Genomic DNA, 17,422 nt, shown 5'->3' with positions numbered 1-17,422 from the left:
TGTGACGGGAGGCGCACGTGGGCCCCGGGGACACCTGCCCGCGCGCATCCTCACCTGCGTTCTCACCCGCATCCCCTCAGGCAGCTGGAACGTGACTCTGCGCGGCTGCGGCTCCCAGAACCTGTGCGGGGTCCCCGCCGCCACCACCAAGGGGCTGCTGACGTTTCCGGGCCACCGGCTGGCGCAGCGGCTCCACTGCAGCTCCAGCCAGCGCCCCCTCCTGCAATCCCAGTGCCTCTCGGGCGCGCCGCCCGGCCTCCGCCTCGCCCTGTCCCTGCCGCTGGTGGCCCTGGGCTTCCTGGCCCTCTCCTGAGCAGTGCCGCCCCCGCCACCCTCGCTCGCCCCGCAGCCACTCAGCCCCGCTTGCTTCCCACCCCGCTAGATGGCTCCCTGGCTCCCCTCGACTTCCACGGTTCTAGGCCTGGAAGCTTCTGGTGAGAAAAGTCACAAACCAGGGGTGAGCCTCCTCCCTCAGACCAAGGGCTTCCCCAAGGCCCTCTTAACACCAGGGCCCGCCCTCGGACTAGGGACTAGCCTCCCTCAGACCTCCGTGGACACACATCCTTCATGGGGGCGGGGGGCCGCAAAGACTAATCCTCTTTCCTCAAGCTAGGGGCTCTCCAACACCAGGCCGCTCCCTTAGACTAGGGCTGGGTCTCTTTTCTAGAACATTGGGAAACAGCTCCTTCTGGCTTCCTCTTCAGGGTTTAGCAAAGTCCTGGACAGCTCCCTCTGCCTGGAACCCCCCATCCACACCCCACACATCTGCTTGGCCCTCTGCTCAGATGTCACCTCCCTCAGACATCTCATAAAAAAAAAAAAAAAAAAGACCTACCCCTTCTGCAGCCTTCCCATTTCTCTTCCCTGCACTGGGTTTATTATGCGCCTCCCCCACTAGAACCTAAACCCTCCTGAGAGCAGAGAGTTTTCTTTACTATGTACACTCAGTGTCTAGAACTGGGCTTGACGCCGCATATCGCATGTGATCAATAAATATTTGTCCAGTTCATGCCGTGCGAATGCTCTCCGTTCTTTTTGTCGGACTTTGTGTTACTTTCAGCCAAAAGCAAGTGGTTCCTGGCATTCTTCGTCCTGTTGAGTACCACCCCCAATCCTCACCTCACTGCTACATCCTCTGGGTCCAATGCTGGCTCTAAAGTGACACTCACGGGGCACCTGGGGGGCTTGGTCACTTGAGCACCTGATTTCTGCTCGGGTCATGACCTTGCAGTTCACAAGTCCGAGCCCCGCGTTGGACAGACACCAGAGCCTGGAGCCTGCTTCGGATTCTGTGTGTCCCTCTCTCTCTGCCCTCTCCCCTGCTCACGCTCTTTCTCTCTCAAAAAGAAATAAACATTAAGAAAAGAAGAAATGCAGATTCTCAGGACCCACTCCAAACTACATTTTAAAAACTAAACTAAACTAAACTAAAATAAAATAAAAACACTCATTCCAGACTGAACATTTGCTCTTATGCCCACCCTGGCTCCTAGACACTGTCATCTGTAGGTCCCCTCAGGTCCCAGAATCCCCAGAGGAGAGAGAATAGACCACATCAAGGCCCTATTTGAAGCGTCCAGGTCAGAAGAAGGAAATCCAAACCACTTGGTATTGTGGGATGCAATTCATTCAGATTTGGTTACAGAGGGAGTAGGAATTTAGGGATGGCCTTGCTTCTGCCCCATGACGCGCACCAGCTGGGGTGGTTTGAGGCCATCTGGAGGTGCGTACAATCACAACTCTGACAGTTGATGGGGGCTGCTGGCTGAGACCTTTGGCGGGGATATATGAAGCTGGACACCTCCAGGGAGCTTCACTGCATGGCTTGGACTTGCTCACAACATGCGATCTTGGCCTGTGGGGGGTAGAGTTCTAAGCATCCCCGTCACCACCAATTTCCACCCTAATCCCCGGGCCCCTGAGGGTGATGAGGTACAACATGTGTGACAATATGTGACATGCCCAAAGGGATTTGCAGATGTAATCAGATGTAATTAGATTTGCAGATGATGAGTTGATTTTGAGATCATCAAAGAGGTGATCAGGGAGGGGGTGAGGGGGAGCGTGGTGCTTCATCTACTCACATAAGCCCTTGAAAAGCAGAGAGTTTTCTCTGGCTGGTAGCAGAAGTCAGATGTGAAGCATGAAAAGGATGATGTAGCATTGCTGTTTTAAAGTTGGAGGGGGTATGTGGAAAGGACCCAGGAGCCACCCCCAGGGGCCAAGCGTGATCCCCAGCTGAGAGCCAGCAAGAACATAGAGACCTGTGTCCTACAGATGCAAGGAACTGGATTCTGCTAAGAACCGAGTGAGCCCGAAAGAGGACCCCAAGTCCCAGATAAGAGCCCAGCCCAGCCAAGACCTTGTTTCCAGCCTTGTGAGATCCTAAGCAGAAAACCCAGCCAAGCACACCCCTACTTTTGACCTCCAGAACTGTGAGATTCTTTTTTTTTTTTCTTAATTGTTTTATTTATTTCTAGAGGAGAGGAGAGACGGCGTGAGCAGTGGAGGGCCAGAGAGAGAGGGAGTCACAGACTGAAACAGGCTCCAGGCTCTGAGCTGGCAGTCAGCACAGAGCCCGACGCGGGGCTCGAACCCACGAACCGCGAGGTCATGACCCAAGCGAAAGTCGGACGCTTAACCGACTAAGCCACCCAGGCACCCCAGAACTGTGAGATTCTTAACGGGCACTGTTTTAAGTGGATAAATTTGGGGTGATTTGTTACTCAGCCACAGATGGCCCTGGGTGAACATCCCAAGAGAGGGAAAGTGTGCTGCCCCTTATGACCTAGCCTCGGAGGTCGGAAATCACCCCTTCTGCTATGCCGTATTCATCTAGGTTCAAGGGAAGAGGAGACAGACTCTGCTCTTGATGGCGAGCGACAGTCACAAGGTTCCATGGCAAGTGACAGTCACAAGGTTCCGAAAAGGCACGTAGGACTGGAAATACTGCTGTGGTCTTTTTTTTGGAGACGTGCAGTCTCCATAGGAAGTACCCCCGAGACTAGCAAATGCAGGAAGCGGCTATCACCTCCAGGGCCGGGGAAGCCAAAGGGATCTGGTGGTCTCAGCACAAAGTGAGGGGCTGCGGGCGGCTTGTACTTGTACTGGAACCACGGGTGGAGGGGGCTGTGTGGCTGGGGCTGGGGCCACACAGGAGGCGCCAGAGCCACGGATGCTGCCAGAAGCAGGGGTGAGGGGAAGGCCCATTTTACCCCCTGGCTTGGAGCGCTTCCTGTTTGCAGAAGTCTGGTGGTGAAGGAGGCTGGGAAATGTGGTTTTCAAACTCCCCGCCTCAGCGTTACAGGGCAGAGAGGAGTGGACACAGAGGGACACTGAGGGATCCCAGGCAAATAACAATGACGTTGGGCAGATCCCTTCCTCTGTCTTAGCCCCAGTTTCCTCATCTGTAGAATGGGAGTAGCAATTGCTCCCGAAAAGGGGAATGTCTATAGATAGTGTTTAACAGGTAATAAGCATTCGGTGAGTGGGAGTTGTTCAGATGCTGCTTGTCTTAGCTTAGGCGGCCATAACCAAACAACACAGACTCGGGCGACTTACACCACACACATTTGCACACAATTCTGGAAGGCAGGGTGTCAGAGTGGTTGGGCTCCGGTGAGGCCCCTCTTCCCGGTTGCCAGACCGACACTTCCTCACTGTGTCCTCTCATGGCAGAGACAGGGAGCCCGTTCTGGTCTTTCCTCCTTTCCCACAAGGACACTAGTCCATCGTGAGGCCCCGCCCTCATGACCTCCTCTAAACCTAATTGAGGCTCCACTTCCAGATACCATCATCACACTGTGGGACCAGGGCTTCAGCAGATGAATTTGGGTGGGGGAGGGTCGGGGACACAACAGTCAGTTCCTAACAGTGCTGGGAAGAAAAAGGAAGTACTATTGTGGTGAGTACCATGTTGGGTGTTTCATATCATTTATCTTCCTTAATACCCTACGATGTAGGCAGTATAGACGGTCATTCTGCAAGCGAGGACAAGGACCTCTGAGTCTACAACCTCAAGGTCATGTGTCAAGTGAGGGACAGACCTCTAATCTATAACCTCAAGGTCACGCATCAAGAAGCTGGACTTGGGGTGTCTGGGTGGCTGAGTTGGTTAAACGTCTGACTCTTGGTTTCAGCTCAGGTCATGATCTCACAGTTCGTGGGTTCGAGCCCCGCATCAGGCTCTGTGCTGACGGTGCAGAGGCTGCTTGGGATTCTGTCTCCCTCTCTCTGTGCCCTTCCCCTACTTGCTCTCTCTGTATCTCTCTCTCTCTTTCTCTCATAAATAAATAAATAAACATAAAACATTTAAAGAAGGAAAAAGAAGCTGGACTCATCTGTGGCTACTGATTCATGATTCCTGTGGACTGAAGTGTCTCCAGGCCCAGTGCTGCAGGATGGGACGTCCTTGTAGGGACTCTGAAGTGAGGGCAGAAGCAGCATCATGGGTTGGTTCTGGGCAGAAGCTTAAGTAAGAGCCTGCTCTGTCCAACATGATGTCCGTATGGCTCCAGACAGGATCTATCAGCCCGACCCGCAGTGGACTGTGCTGCTGGCGTAAGCCACCAAGATGAGGGGCTGTTTGTTGCTGGGGCATCACCTGGCCCATCCTGACTAGTACAGCGATCCCAAAGGGAACTGAAGGCAGACATGGGGCTAGAACCTTGGAACCCAAACCCTAGCCCTAGGTGGGATGGTAGGTCAAGGTCTCTGGGCTCAGACCCGGGTTTGTAGTGTGGCTTCACATGTTCTTTGTGGTGCGGCTTGAAAAGGTCTCATAACGTCTCTGAGCTTCGTGGTCTCATTTGGAACAGGGAGATATTAATCGTTTGACCTCCAGGGGTGCCTGGGTGGCTCAGTCAGTTAGGCTTCCGACTCTTGGTTTTGGTTCAGGTCATGATCTCATGATTCGTGGGTTCGAGCCCCACGTGGGGTTCCCGACCTGCTTGGGATTCTTTCTCTCTCTGCCCCTCCCCCATTTGTTTTCTCTCTCTCTCTCTCTCTCAAAATAAATAAACTTAAAAAAAATAGTTTGACCTGTTTTGATTGGAAGTAGTCACCTTGTAGGGTGTTAATCATCATGACAGCTGTACTATTTTTCACTCACATTGTGTAAAAGAGGAAACTGAGGCTTGCAGGCGAAAGGAAGGACTGCCTAGTAAGTGGCAGCTGTGGGATTTGAACCCACATCTGCCTGACTTTAGAGAATAAACTCCCCCCACCCCTGCCATTAAACATTGAGGAAATGTCAAAACACACACAAAGGTAGAGAAAATAGTATAATGAGGCTTCAAGTATCTATCTGCCCCACCCGCCCCACGACCCCTGTGTCAGAAGTTACCCACATTTTGCCAGTTAGCTCCTCTTTCCTTCCTTTCGTACTTCCCTCCCTCCCTCCTCTTTCCTCCATCTGTCTTCTCTTCCTCCCTTCCCCCTCCCTCCCTTCCTTCCTACTCCTCCCCCCTCCTCCCTTCCTTCTGCTTTGTGCTGAGTAGTTCTAAAACAAATCCCAGACATCACATTTCACCCAGAAATACCTCGGCGTGCCTCAGAGCCTGCACACATAACCTCCGCATTACGTGTCCTTCCTGGGAGAGAGGACGGGCTAGAAGAAAGCAGCCGAGAGTTTCCTGACCTGCCTCCACCCATTAGTAAGAGACCGGGGAATGTCATGACTGGGGGCTGTGGTGTTCTTCTCAAGTCCTCATAGAAAAATCATATCAGAAGTGCCTACTTCCACGTGCAGACGGGAGTCACACCACAGAGAGAGACGGTGGTCACGAGTGTGGTCTCTGGTACCAGTCTGCCCGGGTTCAAACACCAGCTTTGCCGGTTACTAATTTTGTGACCTTGGGCAACAACCATAGCCTTTAAGAAAACGTTTATTTTGAGAGAGAGGGAGCAAGAGAGAGCGAGAGAGTGCATGCACACACGCGCATGGGTTGGGAGGGGCAGAAAGAGAGATCGAGAGAGAGAATCCCAAACAGGCTCTGCAAGGTCAGCACAGAGCCCAACCTGGGGCTCAAACTCACGAAACTGTGAGATCATGATCTAAGCCAAAACCAAGAGTTGACACTTAATCGATTGAGCCACCCAGCCACACCTCTTGCCCCTGTCAAAAAAACCCTTATATACCAATATACATGTATATGTGTCTATGTGTCTACACACGGATATCAACGCACACATATGTATGTATCTATTTGTATTTATGTATCGAATATCTATATGGGAATATTTGACTTTGGAGAATAATAGGAGGTTCTCTGCGAGGCTGTTAACATGAAATCCCAGGGAAAGGGGGGCGGTCCATGGGGAGAGTCTACGGGGAGGAAAGAGGGAGAAGAGGGAAAAGGAAAATGGAGAAAATTCAAAGCATGTACATCTGTAGCAAAATTACAAGCACCATGTTCTGGGGCGCCTGGGTGGCTCAGTTGGTGAAGCGTCCAACTTTGGCTCAGGTCATGATCTCATGGTCTATGAGTTTGAGCCCCGCATCGGCTCTGTGCTGACAGCTTAGATCCAGGAGCTTGCTTCCGATTCTGTGTCTCCCTCTCTCTGTTCCCACCCAACCCCCACCCCCCTGCTCACACTGTATCTCTCTCTCTCTCTCTCTCAAAAATAAACAAACAGTAAAAAACAAAAAACAAAAAAACCCCCAAAAAACCAACCAATACCGCGTTCTTGTCTCAGGAGAGGAAAGAAGGAAAGGCGTATGATCAGGGAAGAGGCCACTAGGGATTGTAGCTGTTTTGATGCTTTCTGTCGGCTGAGCAGCAAGAGATGCTGCTTATACTCCATTTGTTTTTGCGTGTGCTAGGTAATTTGCAATAAATTTTAAAAACTTGAATAATGTACTCACATTGGTGCCCTTAGAGAAAAATCAGGAATGTACAATAACATTAAACTCTCAGCGCCGGCTGGCTACCCCCCCTCCCAAAGATACCAGGGTCACAGTCATCAGATGACTGTTTCCGCCTGCAAGCATTTCCTGAGCACCCCTCTAGGCTCCCAGTCAGCCAAGTTGGGTCATATCCTGGCCCCATCCCCTGGGCCTCCAATCTCACAGAAACATCTTCTTCCTTCCCCGCTCCCCCTCCACCACCACCCCACGTTTCTCTGCACCTTAGAGCAGACATCCTCTAGGCAGGAGGCCATACTGGGCAGCAGGAAGAAAGGAGCTTTTGGGGTCAAACACACATCCAGGCTGTGTGACCCAAAAGGCGCTCCCCTTCCCCAGTGATAATAGTTAAAGGCTATTATTCGGGGCTCCTGGGTGGCTCATTTGGTTAAGTGTCTGACTCTTGGTTTTGGCTCAGGTCATGATCTCACGGTTCGTGGGTTCGAGCCCCGCGTCGGGCTCTGCCCTGGCAGTGTGGAGTCTGCTTGGGATTCTCTGCCTCTGCCCCTCCTCCCCACGAGAGAAAGAGAGTGTGTGCGTGTTGGGGGGGGGGAAGGGCAGAGAGAGAGTGGAGGACAGAGTATCTGAAGTAGGCTCCAGGCTCTGTGCTGACAGCAGAGAGCCCGATGTGGGGCTTGAACCCACGAACCATGAGATCATGACCTAAGCCGAAGTTGGATGCTTAACTAACTGAGCCACCCAGCACCCCAATAAACAATTTTTAAAGAGGGTGGGGTTTTTTTTTTGTCTTTAATAGGATGTTAGCCATAGCTCTCTGCATCTTGCTTTTCTCCCTCAACAGCACCTCACAGAAATTCTCAAAGTCTTTTGATTCATCCCTCTCAGTGGCTGGTTGGTGTGGTCTTCATGGCCCATGGAGAGGACGCACCAACATTTATGCAGTCACAGTCCTACTGAGGGACTTCATGGTTCCCTTTCTGTCCACCCCCCACCATCAGAGTCAGCAAGGAACATCCCGATGACAGGCACGTATATGTTTCCATGTATACAGCCCTGAGCTGTCAGCACAGAGCCCGACGTGGGGCTTGAACTCACGAACCACGAGATCATGACCTCAGCTGAAACCAAGAGTCAGACATTTAACCGACTGAGCCAGCCGGGTGCCCCTAAAAAATGTCTGATACATTTTAAAAGTTTGGATGATATATCCCTTTAATGCATTGAAAGACAATTCTGAAATGTATAATGAAATGGAATAGAAGATTAAAAATGAAAAGACATGGTGAATCGGGGGGGGGGTTCAAGGAGCTTCCCTTGCCTTTCCTGGTGTCACGTTTACCCACGTGAAGTCTCCCCGACAGATTCCAGGAAGCAGTCAGTTAACTTACTTCAGCCCTCAAACGTCTAGGAGATAGATTTTCAGGAGAAGGGTTGCGGGTTGGAGGGAATGAATGTATTCAATTCATTAATGGGTGTTGCCAGCCTGGCCTCAAGTGTTTCTTCTTTAGCCTGACCTTCTCCTGAGGGGCACCTGATTCTCTCCTTCTGCAAACAGACCTTGACTTCCCGGTCTTCCCCCTTTGTCTACCAACCTTCAGGAAACAGCCCTGTCCTCTCTCTTGGGTTCCAACCAGTGCTGTGCTGAGCTACATTGGAGCCTGATGAAAAAGTCCCTGTATTTATGCTTTCAGTTCTTTTTTAATGGTCATTACTTTCCCAGAACACTAAAGTAGTTGAAAAAAATATTGAAAAAATATAAAAGGAGTATATTAAAACTCACAATATTTTTAGTTAACCTATTTCTTTCTTTTTTTTTTTTAAAGATTTTTATTTATTTCTAGGAGAGAGAGAGAAAGACAGTGTGAGCAGGGGAGGGTCAGAGAGAGAGGGAGTCACAGACTGAAACAGGCTCCAGGCTCCGAGCTGGCAGTCAGCACAGAGCCTGACGTGGGGCTTGAACCCACGAACTGCGAGATCGTGACCTAAGCGAAAGTCGGACGCTTAACCGACTAAGCCACCCAGGCGCCCCTAGTTAACCTATTTCTACCAACACAGAGTTTAACATGATTTTTATTTCAGTGTAAGCCAATTAAAATTTACTAATGTATTTATTTTAAAAAACCTTTATGTAACATTTATTTATTTTTGAGAGACACAGAGAGAGAGCACAAGTGGGGGAGGGGCAGAGAGAGAGGGAGACAGAATCTGAAGCAGGCTCCAGGCTCCGAGCTGTCAGCACAGAGCCCGATGTGGGGCTTGAACCCACAAACTGTGAGATCATGACCTGAGCCGAAGTCGGACGCTCAGGCACTCCAGTTAAAAAAGTTAACACCATCATTTCATTAAGAGAAACTGTCAAGCATGAAAATTCTCTCGATTGAAAATGTGATAAGCCATGACGCAGATTTTGAAAATATTATTAACGAGTTCGTTTCCATCAAAGCCAAGGGCATGTTTTCCCCTTCGCTTTAGGCACCATCATGGCTCAGCACGGGTGCTGGTCTTTATTTAAAAGTTTGGTATCTTGTTCATTGAAATATCATGGATTTTTTGCTATTTTTTTAAAGCATTACATTACAGTATCATTTGTTTTGATAACTGAATTTTTTGGAACTCCCTTAAATTTTGCACCCAAGGCCAGTGTCTCACTTGTTGGCTGTAGGCCTGGCCCTGGGTCTGACCTAACTGTGTCACTGAGTCTGGAAGGACGCTCGCCTCATCCCTGGTCTCTTCTCATGATGCTCCCTGAAAGGCCTCCGATGCCCTCCCAGGTAATGGGTGTGTACATCCTCACTGTGGCCTCTCAGGAGATCTGGGCCCCGATTGTCTCACAGACTTCATCTTCTAGAACTCTCTCCTTGGTCCCTTTGCTCCAGCCACACCAGCCACCATGATTCTCCTTCAGGCATGTTAGACTCAGTTCTGCCTCAGGACCTTTGCACTTCCATGCCCTCTTCCCTGTGATGTCTCCATGGCTTGTTTCCTTTCTTCATTCAGACCTCTGCTCAAATAGAATGTCACTCTCTCAGGCAGGCCTTATCAGACCACTCTATCAAATATAGCACACTTCCTCCCCCAAGTCACTTTGCCATTTAGTGGCCTAAAACATTGCTTTCTGGGGCGCCTGGGTGGCTCAGTCGGTTAAGCTTCCGACTTAGGCTCAGGTCATGATCTTTTGGTCTGTGAGTTTGAGCCCCACCTCAGGCCCCGGGCTGACAGCTCCGAGCCTGGAACCTGCTTCAGATTCTGTGTCTCCGTCTCTCTCTCTTCCCCTCCCCTGCTTGCTGTCTGTCTCTCAAAATAAACAGTAAAAAGTATTTACAAAAACCCAATGCTTCATTATTTCCCACAAGCCTGTGGGTTTGTAGAACTGGCTGTGGTACCAGCTGGGGTCGCTCTTGCGGCTACATTCAGCTGGAGGTCAGTTAGGGCTTGAACGTCCCAGGTGGCTGCAGGCTCATCCCCACGTGGCCTTTGTCTCTCCGTGGTGTGGCTCCAGCAGGGTGGCAGGACCGTGACATGGTGGCTCAGGCTCTGAGAAGGAGAAAGCAGAAGTTACCACCTCGTACGGCCTGAGCTTGGGAGTTCCAGAACGTCCCTTGTGCTACGAACCACTGAGGTAAGAGCAAGTCACAAGGCCAGCCCAGGTTCAAGCGGAGAGGACAGAGACTCCCGCTCTTGGTGGGAAGAGTGGCCTGTGCCTCCCGGGATGGGAGAAACTGTTGGTGGCCACAGTGACAGGCGACCCACCAACCTTATCCCTGCTTTCTTGTTTTTCCCCCCTCCTTTCTTACTATTTGATACGATCTTATTTTTATTATCTTTTATCTTTCAAAAAATATAAACTCCGTGAGGGCAAGGGCCATCTGCGTGTCGGTACCTACCGCTGTCTAGCCAGTATGTGTTTATTTTTTTATTTTTATTTTTTTTTAAATATTTTTATTTATTTCTAGGAGAGAGAGAGAGACAGCGTGAGCAGGGGAGGGTCAGAGAGAGAGGGAGACACAGACTGTGAAACAGGCTCCAGGCTCCGAGCTGGCAGTCAGTACAGAGCCCGACGCGGGGCTCGAACCCACGAACCGCGAGATCATGACCTAAGCGAAAGTCGGACACTTAACCGACTAAGCCACCCAGGCGCCCCTAGCCAGTATGTGTTTAAATGAATGAATGAATGAATGAATGAATGAATTCCTAGGGACTAACTTCAGCGTTCCTCAGGTTTGAGAATGAATGGAGAGAAGGTGAAGGCCACCTGTGTAGACATTCTTCAGGAAGTGCTTTAGGATTTTGAAGAGACACAGAGAGGGGACAGGGAGGGAAGGAGAGTTAGCAGTGGGTGGAGGAATGGGGTGAAGAAGAGGAGGCAGAAGGCTAGAAGCGTCGTGAGGCAAGGACCAGGACGCAGAGCTGGGCACACAGCAGGTGTTCAGGAAGTGTGTGTGCAGCTGGGTCAGGGACCCTCCACTGGCTCTCCCACTTGACTGGGCAACTCCATCCCTACTTGGCCCGCTGTGGGTCATCACTGTCAGGAGAGGGGTCTGTGTCCCTCACTGAATGCCGAGTCCCATGGGGACAAGGCTGGAGCTGTCTTTGGTCACTGAACATCGACCAGCGGGTCCTCGGCACACAGTGAGCAGATGCCTCCCCGTAGGAAAGGACTGTCTCTGTCATTGCTGTGTTCCCAGCCTGGCAGACGCAGAACGGACACTCAGGAAGCCCCTTCATTGATTCTAAGAGGCACTCGCCCCGCCCCCACGGTTTAGCAATTCTGAAATCAGGAAGAGCCGCAGCGGATGGCACCTTACCGTCACTGTCAGCCAGGCGCCCATTGTGACGTAGCTGTCACTGCCTGGATGTGATAATGGAGCTGCTTTTAATAGCATCATCACTGCTCCTGATGGCACGGAGGATGGGAGAGCGAGAAAGCAGGGATGTCCACGGTGCGGAGGCAGAAGCGATTCCAGAGTCAGACTCTGCAGTTAGGAGAACAGCTTAGCCGCTCTGTTTCTCACACGCGAGTGACACACAATACAAAAATCTGTATTTTCTAAGTATGTCTACAAGGAGAAGGGTAGAATAAAACTTCTAAGTGCTGGGGAAATGCCAGTGTGACACTTGTACTGGCAGCAATTTTTCCCCTTGTTAGTGGGACAGAGGATGGTGCATCTGACAACCAGTGGCACCTTAGCTCTGATGATCTAGGGGACCTGTGGAAAGAGCGAATGAATGAATGTGTTCCTCTCATTTGTGTCTGTCTTCCTCTGTCCCCCAGCCTCAGCTCCTGGGGTTTATGTCTGTCTGGGGATGACAGGTGGGAGAACCAAGTACGAGTCCCAGTTAAACGAGCTGCTTCATCTGACAGCGCCTGGCACTTTGTAAACAGTCAGCGAGCATGCTGCCTTGTGTGTGATCGCGTCAGCCGCCCCCAGCAGCCTGTGAGGTCTGGAAATGTGATTCACACCCGCGGACCAGTCCCGTCTCTGGCCGAGGGTCAGGTCTAAGCAAATGGTCGTGGAATGACCGAGTAACTCACCCGACGTGAATTCTTGGGTGAATGAGAGCTCTTTGTCAACACGGGCTTTGCACGGGCCGGTCCTGTGGCCTGGGATGCAACTCCCGAGCAGGCCATCAGGCTCACACCTCTCAGCTCAGGTGCCCTCTCTTCCAGGAAGCCCTCCCTGACTCCCAAGCTGGGTCAGGTAACCCCTTTGTGTTCCCGTAGCCCTCCGGGGTCCCCCGTCCCTAACTGCAGTGGATGGGACTCCCGCACAGGACAGTGAGCCCCGTGGGGACAGAGCCCAAGGCTGCTGGTCATCACAGAGTTCCCAGTGCCCAGCCCAGGACGGGGCCTGGAGAGGTGCTGAATGTGTGATGGATGAAAAGGGAAGAGGAGGCTTGGCCGCTGCCTCTCCCCGCCTGGCGCTCTCCAGAGCTGGTAGAAAGGCCCCTGGCTGGGTGCCAGCCTGCATCAGGAGCGTTTCGGCAGGTGCCCGGCAGCTGTCTTGGCTCGCAGCCACTGGGAATGTGACCATCTCCCTTTCCTCCGACCTGGAGCCCCTGAGGGCAGAGCCTGGGTCTGCCGCACTTCTGGGGCCCTGGCTCCTGGCTGGGCTCTCCGGATCGGGAGCCAGGGCCGCATGAATGAAGGTCATGGATGCAGGCTTCGGGGACGCGGCCTGGGTGTGTGGTCTGCATGCAATTGAGTCTCTCCCAGCCTGGAGGCCTGTGTGTGCCTGAATGTGTGTCGGCTGCGTACTGCACGTTTCATTTGCCAGAGTTTTGCTTTTCTGTAATTTGAGGGTCTGTGTCTCTGCTTTTCCTCTCGGGCTGGGTGTGCGTGTCTGTGAATTTAGGGGAGGGGTCCAGGTCTCTGTGTTTGGTGTCTGGCAGTGTCTGGAAAAAAATATTTTTTGAAGTTTGTTTATTTATTTGGGGGGGGAGGGGCAGAGAGAAGGAGAGAGAGAATCCCAGGCAGGATCCGCACTGTCAGCGAAGAGCCCGACGTAGGGCTCCAACTCACGAACTGTGAGATCACGACCTGAGCCGGAGTCAGGAGTCAGACGCTTAACTGACTGAGCCCCCCAGGCGCCCCCAACCATTCTTTCCTTGACTCTTGGTGTGGCCTTGAGCTGGTCTAGTCCCTTACCGGGCCCCGGTCTCCTCCTCAGTTGTTTCCGGAGGCTCCTTCCCAGAACCGACCTTCAGACCCATCCTGGGGTAGCAGGAGCCTCTGGGGACAGCTCAGGAAATGGGGGAGGGGAGGCCCCGTGGTACCAGGTCTCGGTGGAGACGAGGCTTGGGGGTAGATGGGGGGGGGACTGGAGAGCCGGCGGGCTGGGGGTGCTCAAATGCCGCAGCGATGGAGGCTGGGNGGGGTGTCCCCCAGTGGCTGGGGGCCAGGGTGTCCTGGTCTCTAGCCCTTCAGCTCCTTCCCTGTGGCTTGGTCTCCACACCTTGTTCCCATCTCTCTGCCTGTGTATCTTTCCTCCTCTCTGTAACCGGTACCTCTACCCTGTCTTTCCCTGCTTCCTTCTAACCTGCTGTCTCCTCCCCTCTGTCTTCCTGCCGGACTCTCCCTCCCATTTTTTCCTGGTGGGGGTCTTCTCCCCGCCCCCGACTCTCTCCATCTCGGGGGTCTTGGCCTCAGCCTCTCTTCTCATTCACATCGCTCCCTACTTCCGCCTCCCGGTTTGTCCCACAGCTGCCAACTTCAGCGGTCGGTGGTCATGAGGAAGCAGGGGAGGGGAGGGCAGAGCGGACCACGGCCTCACACAGGAGTTGGCACTGAGCTGCGGTTTGAAGACGGGCTGTGCTGGGCACAGGAGAGGACTGTAAAGCTCTCGGGAGGGAGAGGCCCGAGCCCGGGGCCTGAGTACCAGGTACTGAATGGTGCCATGGGTGCCAGGCCCGGCCGGGGCCAGGCAGAGGCTTGCTGCCCATGACCGTGTGGGTGGTTTCTGACCCGGCCCCTCCCCGCAGCCGGCACTGGCGAAGCTAAACCAGCACCCTCGGAGCATGCGCAGCACATCTCAGGGCGGCCCGGGACTGGATGGTGCTGAGAAGGGAACGTGAACGAAGTGTTTGGGAAACAGCCCCTGGAAGGAGGAGAAATAAAGGGCGGGCCCTGGGACGGCAGAGGCCGCAGAGCTGGGGCCTTGTGCTGGGGGCGGTGGAGACCACGCATGGGTTGTGAACTTGTTGGTGTTAGAGAGATCTCTCTGGGTCCCTGGTGGGGGATCGAGGGCCCAGTGTGAGGGAGAGGGGGCCCCAGCGGCAGCTGGGGGATGGGGTCCCGGCCCCACTGTGGGACCCCGCCCCCTGACATCACTGTTGCATTATTGCCCTAGGGCTGGCCGGCCAATGAGCTGCTGCTTGCTACGATAATGGGTCCTAGCAACGGGGTCTGACCTTGGGCTAAGAGGGGAGGAGACCCCACCAGCGGGGAGAGTGTGAGGGGACAGGGAGAGCCTGCAGGGCAGGTGAGTCCCCTGAGGGCAGGGCTCTCTGGGTGGGCCCGGTGGGGGAAGGGAGCCAGGGGCTTCCAGACCCAACCCCAGCTCCCTCAGGCCCAGCCCCACGCCAGGGGCCACCCTCCTGTCTGGCCAGGGCAGCATCCGCTGTCTTCTCCCTTATATGGCTTAGGCGGCCGGGGTGCAGGGGAAGCGGGCATAGCGTGGGAGAAATGCCTACACCCATGGTGGGGGGGATTGAACCGGGCATGAACCATGTCGGGGCTGGACAGGGACAGGGACAGCCCAGAAGGCAAGCAGAGAGGCAAGGACCTGGGGCTGAAGAGAGCACGGCTCTTCAGAGGAATGAGGGAGCCCGGGGACCTGGGTTTGAGTCCCGACTGGGGACATCATTGTGTAGTCTAAGCCCCGGTCCCTCTCTGTCTGATGTGGATGGTGATCCCTAGCGTGAACTTAGCAACCAGAGCAGTGTCCGGGCCCTCCTCCACACAGGCTTCTTCCACCCTCTGAGCCCAGGAGCGCCGGTCCAGGGCTTGATATGCGTAGGGCTTACGACCGATTGTCACAGCAGTCCTGTGAGGTGGCAGGTTATCTTCCATAGTGCAGATGCTGTCTCCCCACCGCTCCCCCCAAGGCTCAGAGAGGGCAGAGAATTGCTTAACATCACACAGCTAGGAATATTAATCATGTTAATAATGAAGCTGATGCTGATAACACAGACCATCTGCTTTCTTCCAGGCACTATTTCAGGCCCTTTATATCTATTAACCCACTTAATTCACAACCCGCAGAAGCGGTTTGCTATTATCATAGATACCAGCCTCCTGTTATGGGATGAGGGGAGTAAGGCAGACAGTTTCAAGTCACTTGCCTCGAGTCACTCAGCGTGTATGTGGGGAGCCAGAATTTGACCTCAGGTCAGGCTCCGGGGCCTGGGTCCCCTACACCACCCCTTCCGGCTGCTCCCAACAGGGCTCTCTGCCTGGGCCCGGGTGCTGGGCTTAAGCCTCACAAAATTTGCGGGGCCTAGTGCAAAATGAAAACACAGGGCCCCTGGTTCAAATATCAGTGACGAGAAAACAAAACAAAACAAAACAAAACAAATGTCATTAGTCTTGGTCAGGGTCAGCAGAGCGTTAAGCCAATAGCAGGGCCTTCTGAGCCTGGGGCCCCGTGCGGCTGCGTGGGTCACGCACTGCCAGCAAACTGTTCCCGTTCTCAGGTTATCCTTGAAGAGTCTCGAGCACTCAGGAGGTAGGTCAGTCACTATGCCCTTTATGCAGACAAACAGGCTCAGAGAGCTACCTTATTCTGCCCCAGGCCACACAGCAAGTTAGTGGCAGAGACGGGGTGTGAGCCTGGGCCCAGTGAGACTCGAGAGCCCCCTACCTCGTGTCAAAAACGTACCCCAGCTTTTCGCGAAGGGGGAGAGCTGTGAGGTGCCAGAGGGACTTCCCTTCTACCTTTGTGTCTCTCTCTCCCTGCCCTGTGCCAAGGCCCAGGAGAAGCCGAAGGCTCCCTTCTACCCACCCCCCTCCCCTGCAGACGCTGAGGACCACGCGCTGGGAGACTCTCCCCCATCCCCCGCGCCCTCTGGACCGCTGGTCGCCATGGCTACCTCGAGGTTGCCAGCGGTGCCCAGGGAGGAGGAGACCACCATCCTCATGGCCAAGGAAGAGCTGGAGGCCCTGCGCAGCGCCTTTGAGTCGGGGGACATCCCCCAGGCGGCCTCTCGCCTCCGCGAGCTGCTGGCCTCCTCCGACAGCACTCTCCTGGAGGTGGGCGTCACGGGGGAGTCCGGCGCCGGCAAGTCGTCCCTCATCAACGCCCTCCGGGGCCTGGGGGCCGAGGACCCCGGCGCGGCCCTCACCGGCGTCGTGGAGACCACAATGCAGCCTTCGGCCTACCCGCACCCGCAGTTCCCCGACGTGACCCTGTGGGATCTGCCGGGCGCCGGCTCCCCGGGCTGCCCGGCTGACAAGTACCTGAAGCAGGTGGACTTCGGCCGCTACGACTTCTTCCTGCTGGTGTCCCCGCGCCGCTGCGGGGCCGTGGAGACGCGCCTGGCCGCCGAGATCCTGCGCCAGGGCAAGAAGTTCTACTTCGTGCGCACCAAGGTGGACGAGGACCTGGCGGCCACGCGCTCGCAGCGGCCCTCGGCCTTCAGCGAGGGGGCCGTCTTGCAGGAGATCCGCGACCACTGTGCCGAGCGGCTGCGGGCGGCCGGCGTCAGCGACCCCCGCATCTTCCTCGTGTCCAACCTGTCGCCGGCGCGCTACGACTTTCCGCTGCTCGTGTCCACCTGGGAGCATGACCTGCCTGCCCACCGGCGCCACGCGGGGCTGCTGTCGCTGCCGGACATCTCGCTGGAGGCCCTGCAGAAGAAGAAGGACATGCTTCAGGAGCAGGTGCTCAAGACGGCCCTGGTGTCGGGCGTCATCCAGGCGCTGCCCGTGCCGGGGCTGGCGGCCGCCTACGACGACGCCCTGCTCATCCGCTCGCTGCGCGGCTACCACCGCAGCTTCGGCCTGGACGACGACTCGCTGGCCAGGCTGGCCGAGCAGGTGGGCAAGCAGGGGGGAGGCCG

General features: G+C 54.4%; 2 protein-coding genes across 2 annotated transcripts in view; both read left to right on the top strand.

The window, feature by feature from the left end:
• Positions 1–1,009, top strand: part of LOC144217666 (uncharacterized) — a 23,458-nt gene extending 22,449 nt beyond the window's left edge. Inside the window, exon 10 of the mRNA XM_077747320.1 lies at positions 81–1,009. Within this exon, the coding sequence (XP_077603446.1) occupies positions 81–313 (233 nt within the window). The 3' untranslated portion in view covers positions 314–1,009. The remainder of the gene's footprint in view (positions 1–80) is intronic.
• A 13,753-nt stretch (positions 1,010–14,762) lies between these two features.
• Positions 14,763–17,422, top strand: part of IRGC (immunity related GTPase cinema) — a 3,313-nt gene continuing 653 nt past the window's right edge. Inside the window, exons 1-2 of the mRNA XM_077747112.1 lie at positions 14,763–14,844; positions 16,332–17,421. Coding sequence (XP_077603238.1) covers positions 16,446–17,421 — 976 coding nt within the window. The 5' untranslated portion in view covers positions 14,763–14,844; positions 16,332–16,445. The remainder of the gene's footprint in view (positions 14,845–16,331; position 17,422) is intronic.

This window comes from Crocuta crocuta, unplaced genomic scaffold, assembly GCF_008692635.1.
Source record: "Crocuta crocuta isolate KB4526 unplaced genomic scaffold, BGI_CrCroc_1.0 scaffold334, whole genome shotgun sequence".
Lineage (NCBI taxonomy): Eukaryota > Metazoa > Chordata > Mammalia > Carnivora > Hyaenidae > Crocuta > Crocuta crocuta.
Note: the sequence above shows the minus strand (reverse complement) of the source record. Positions and strands in the feature narration are given on the sequence as shown.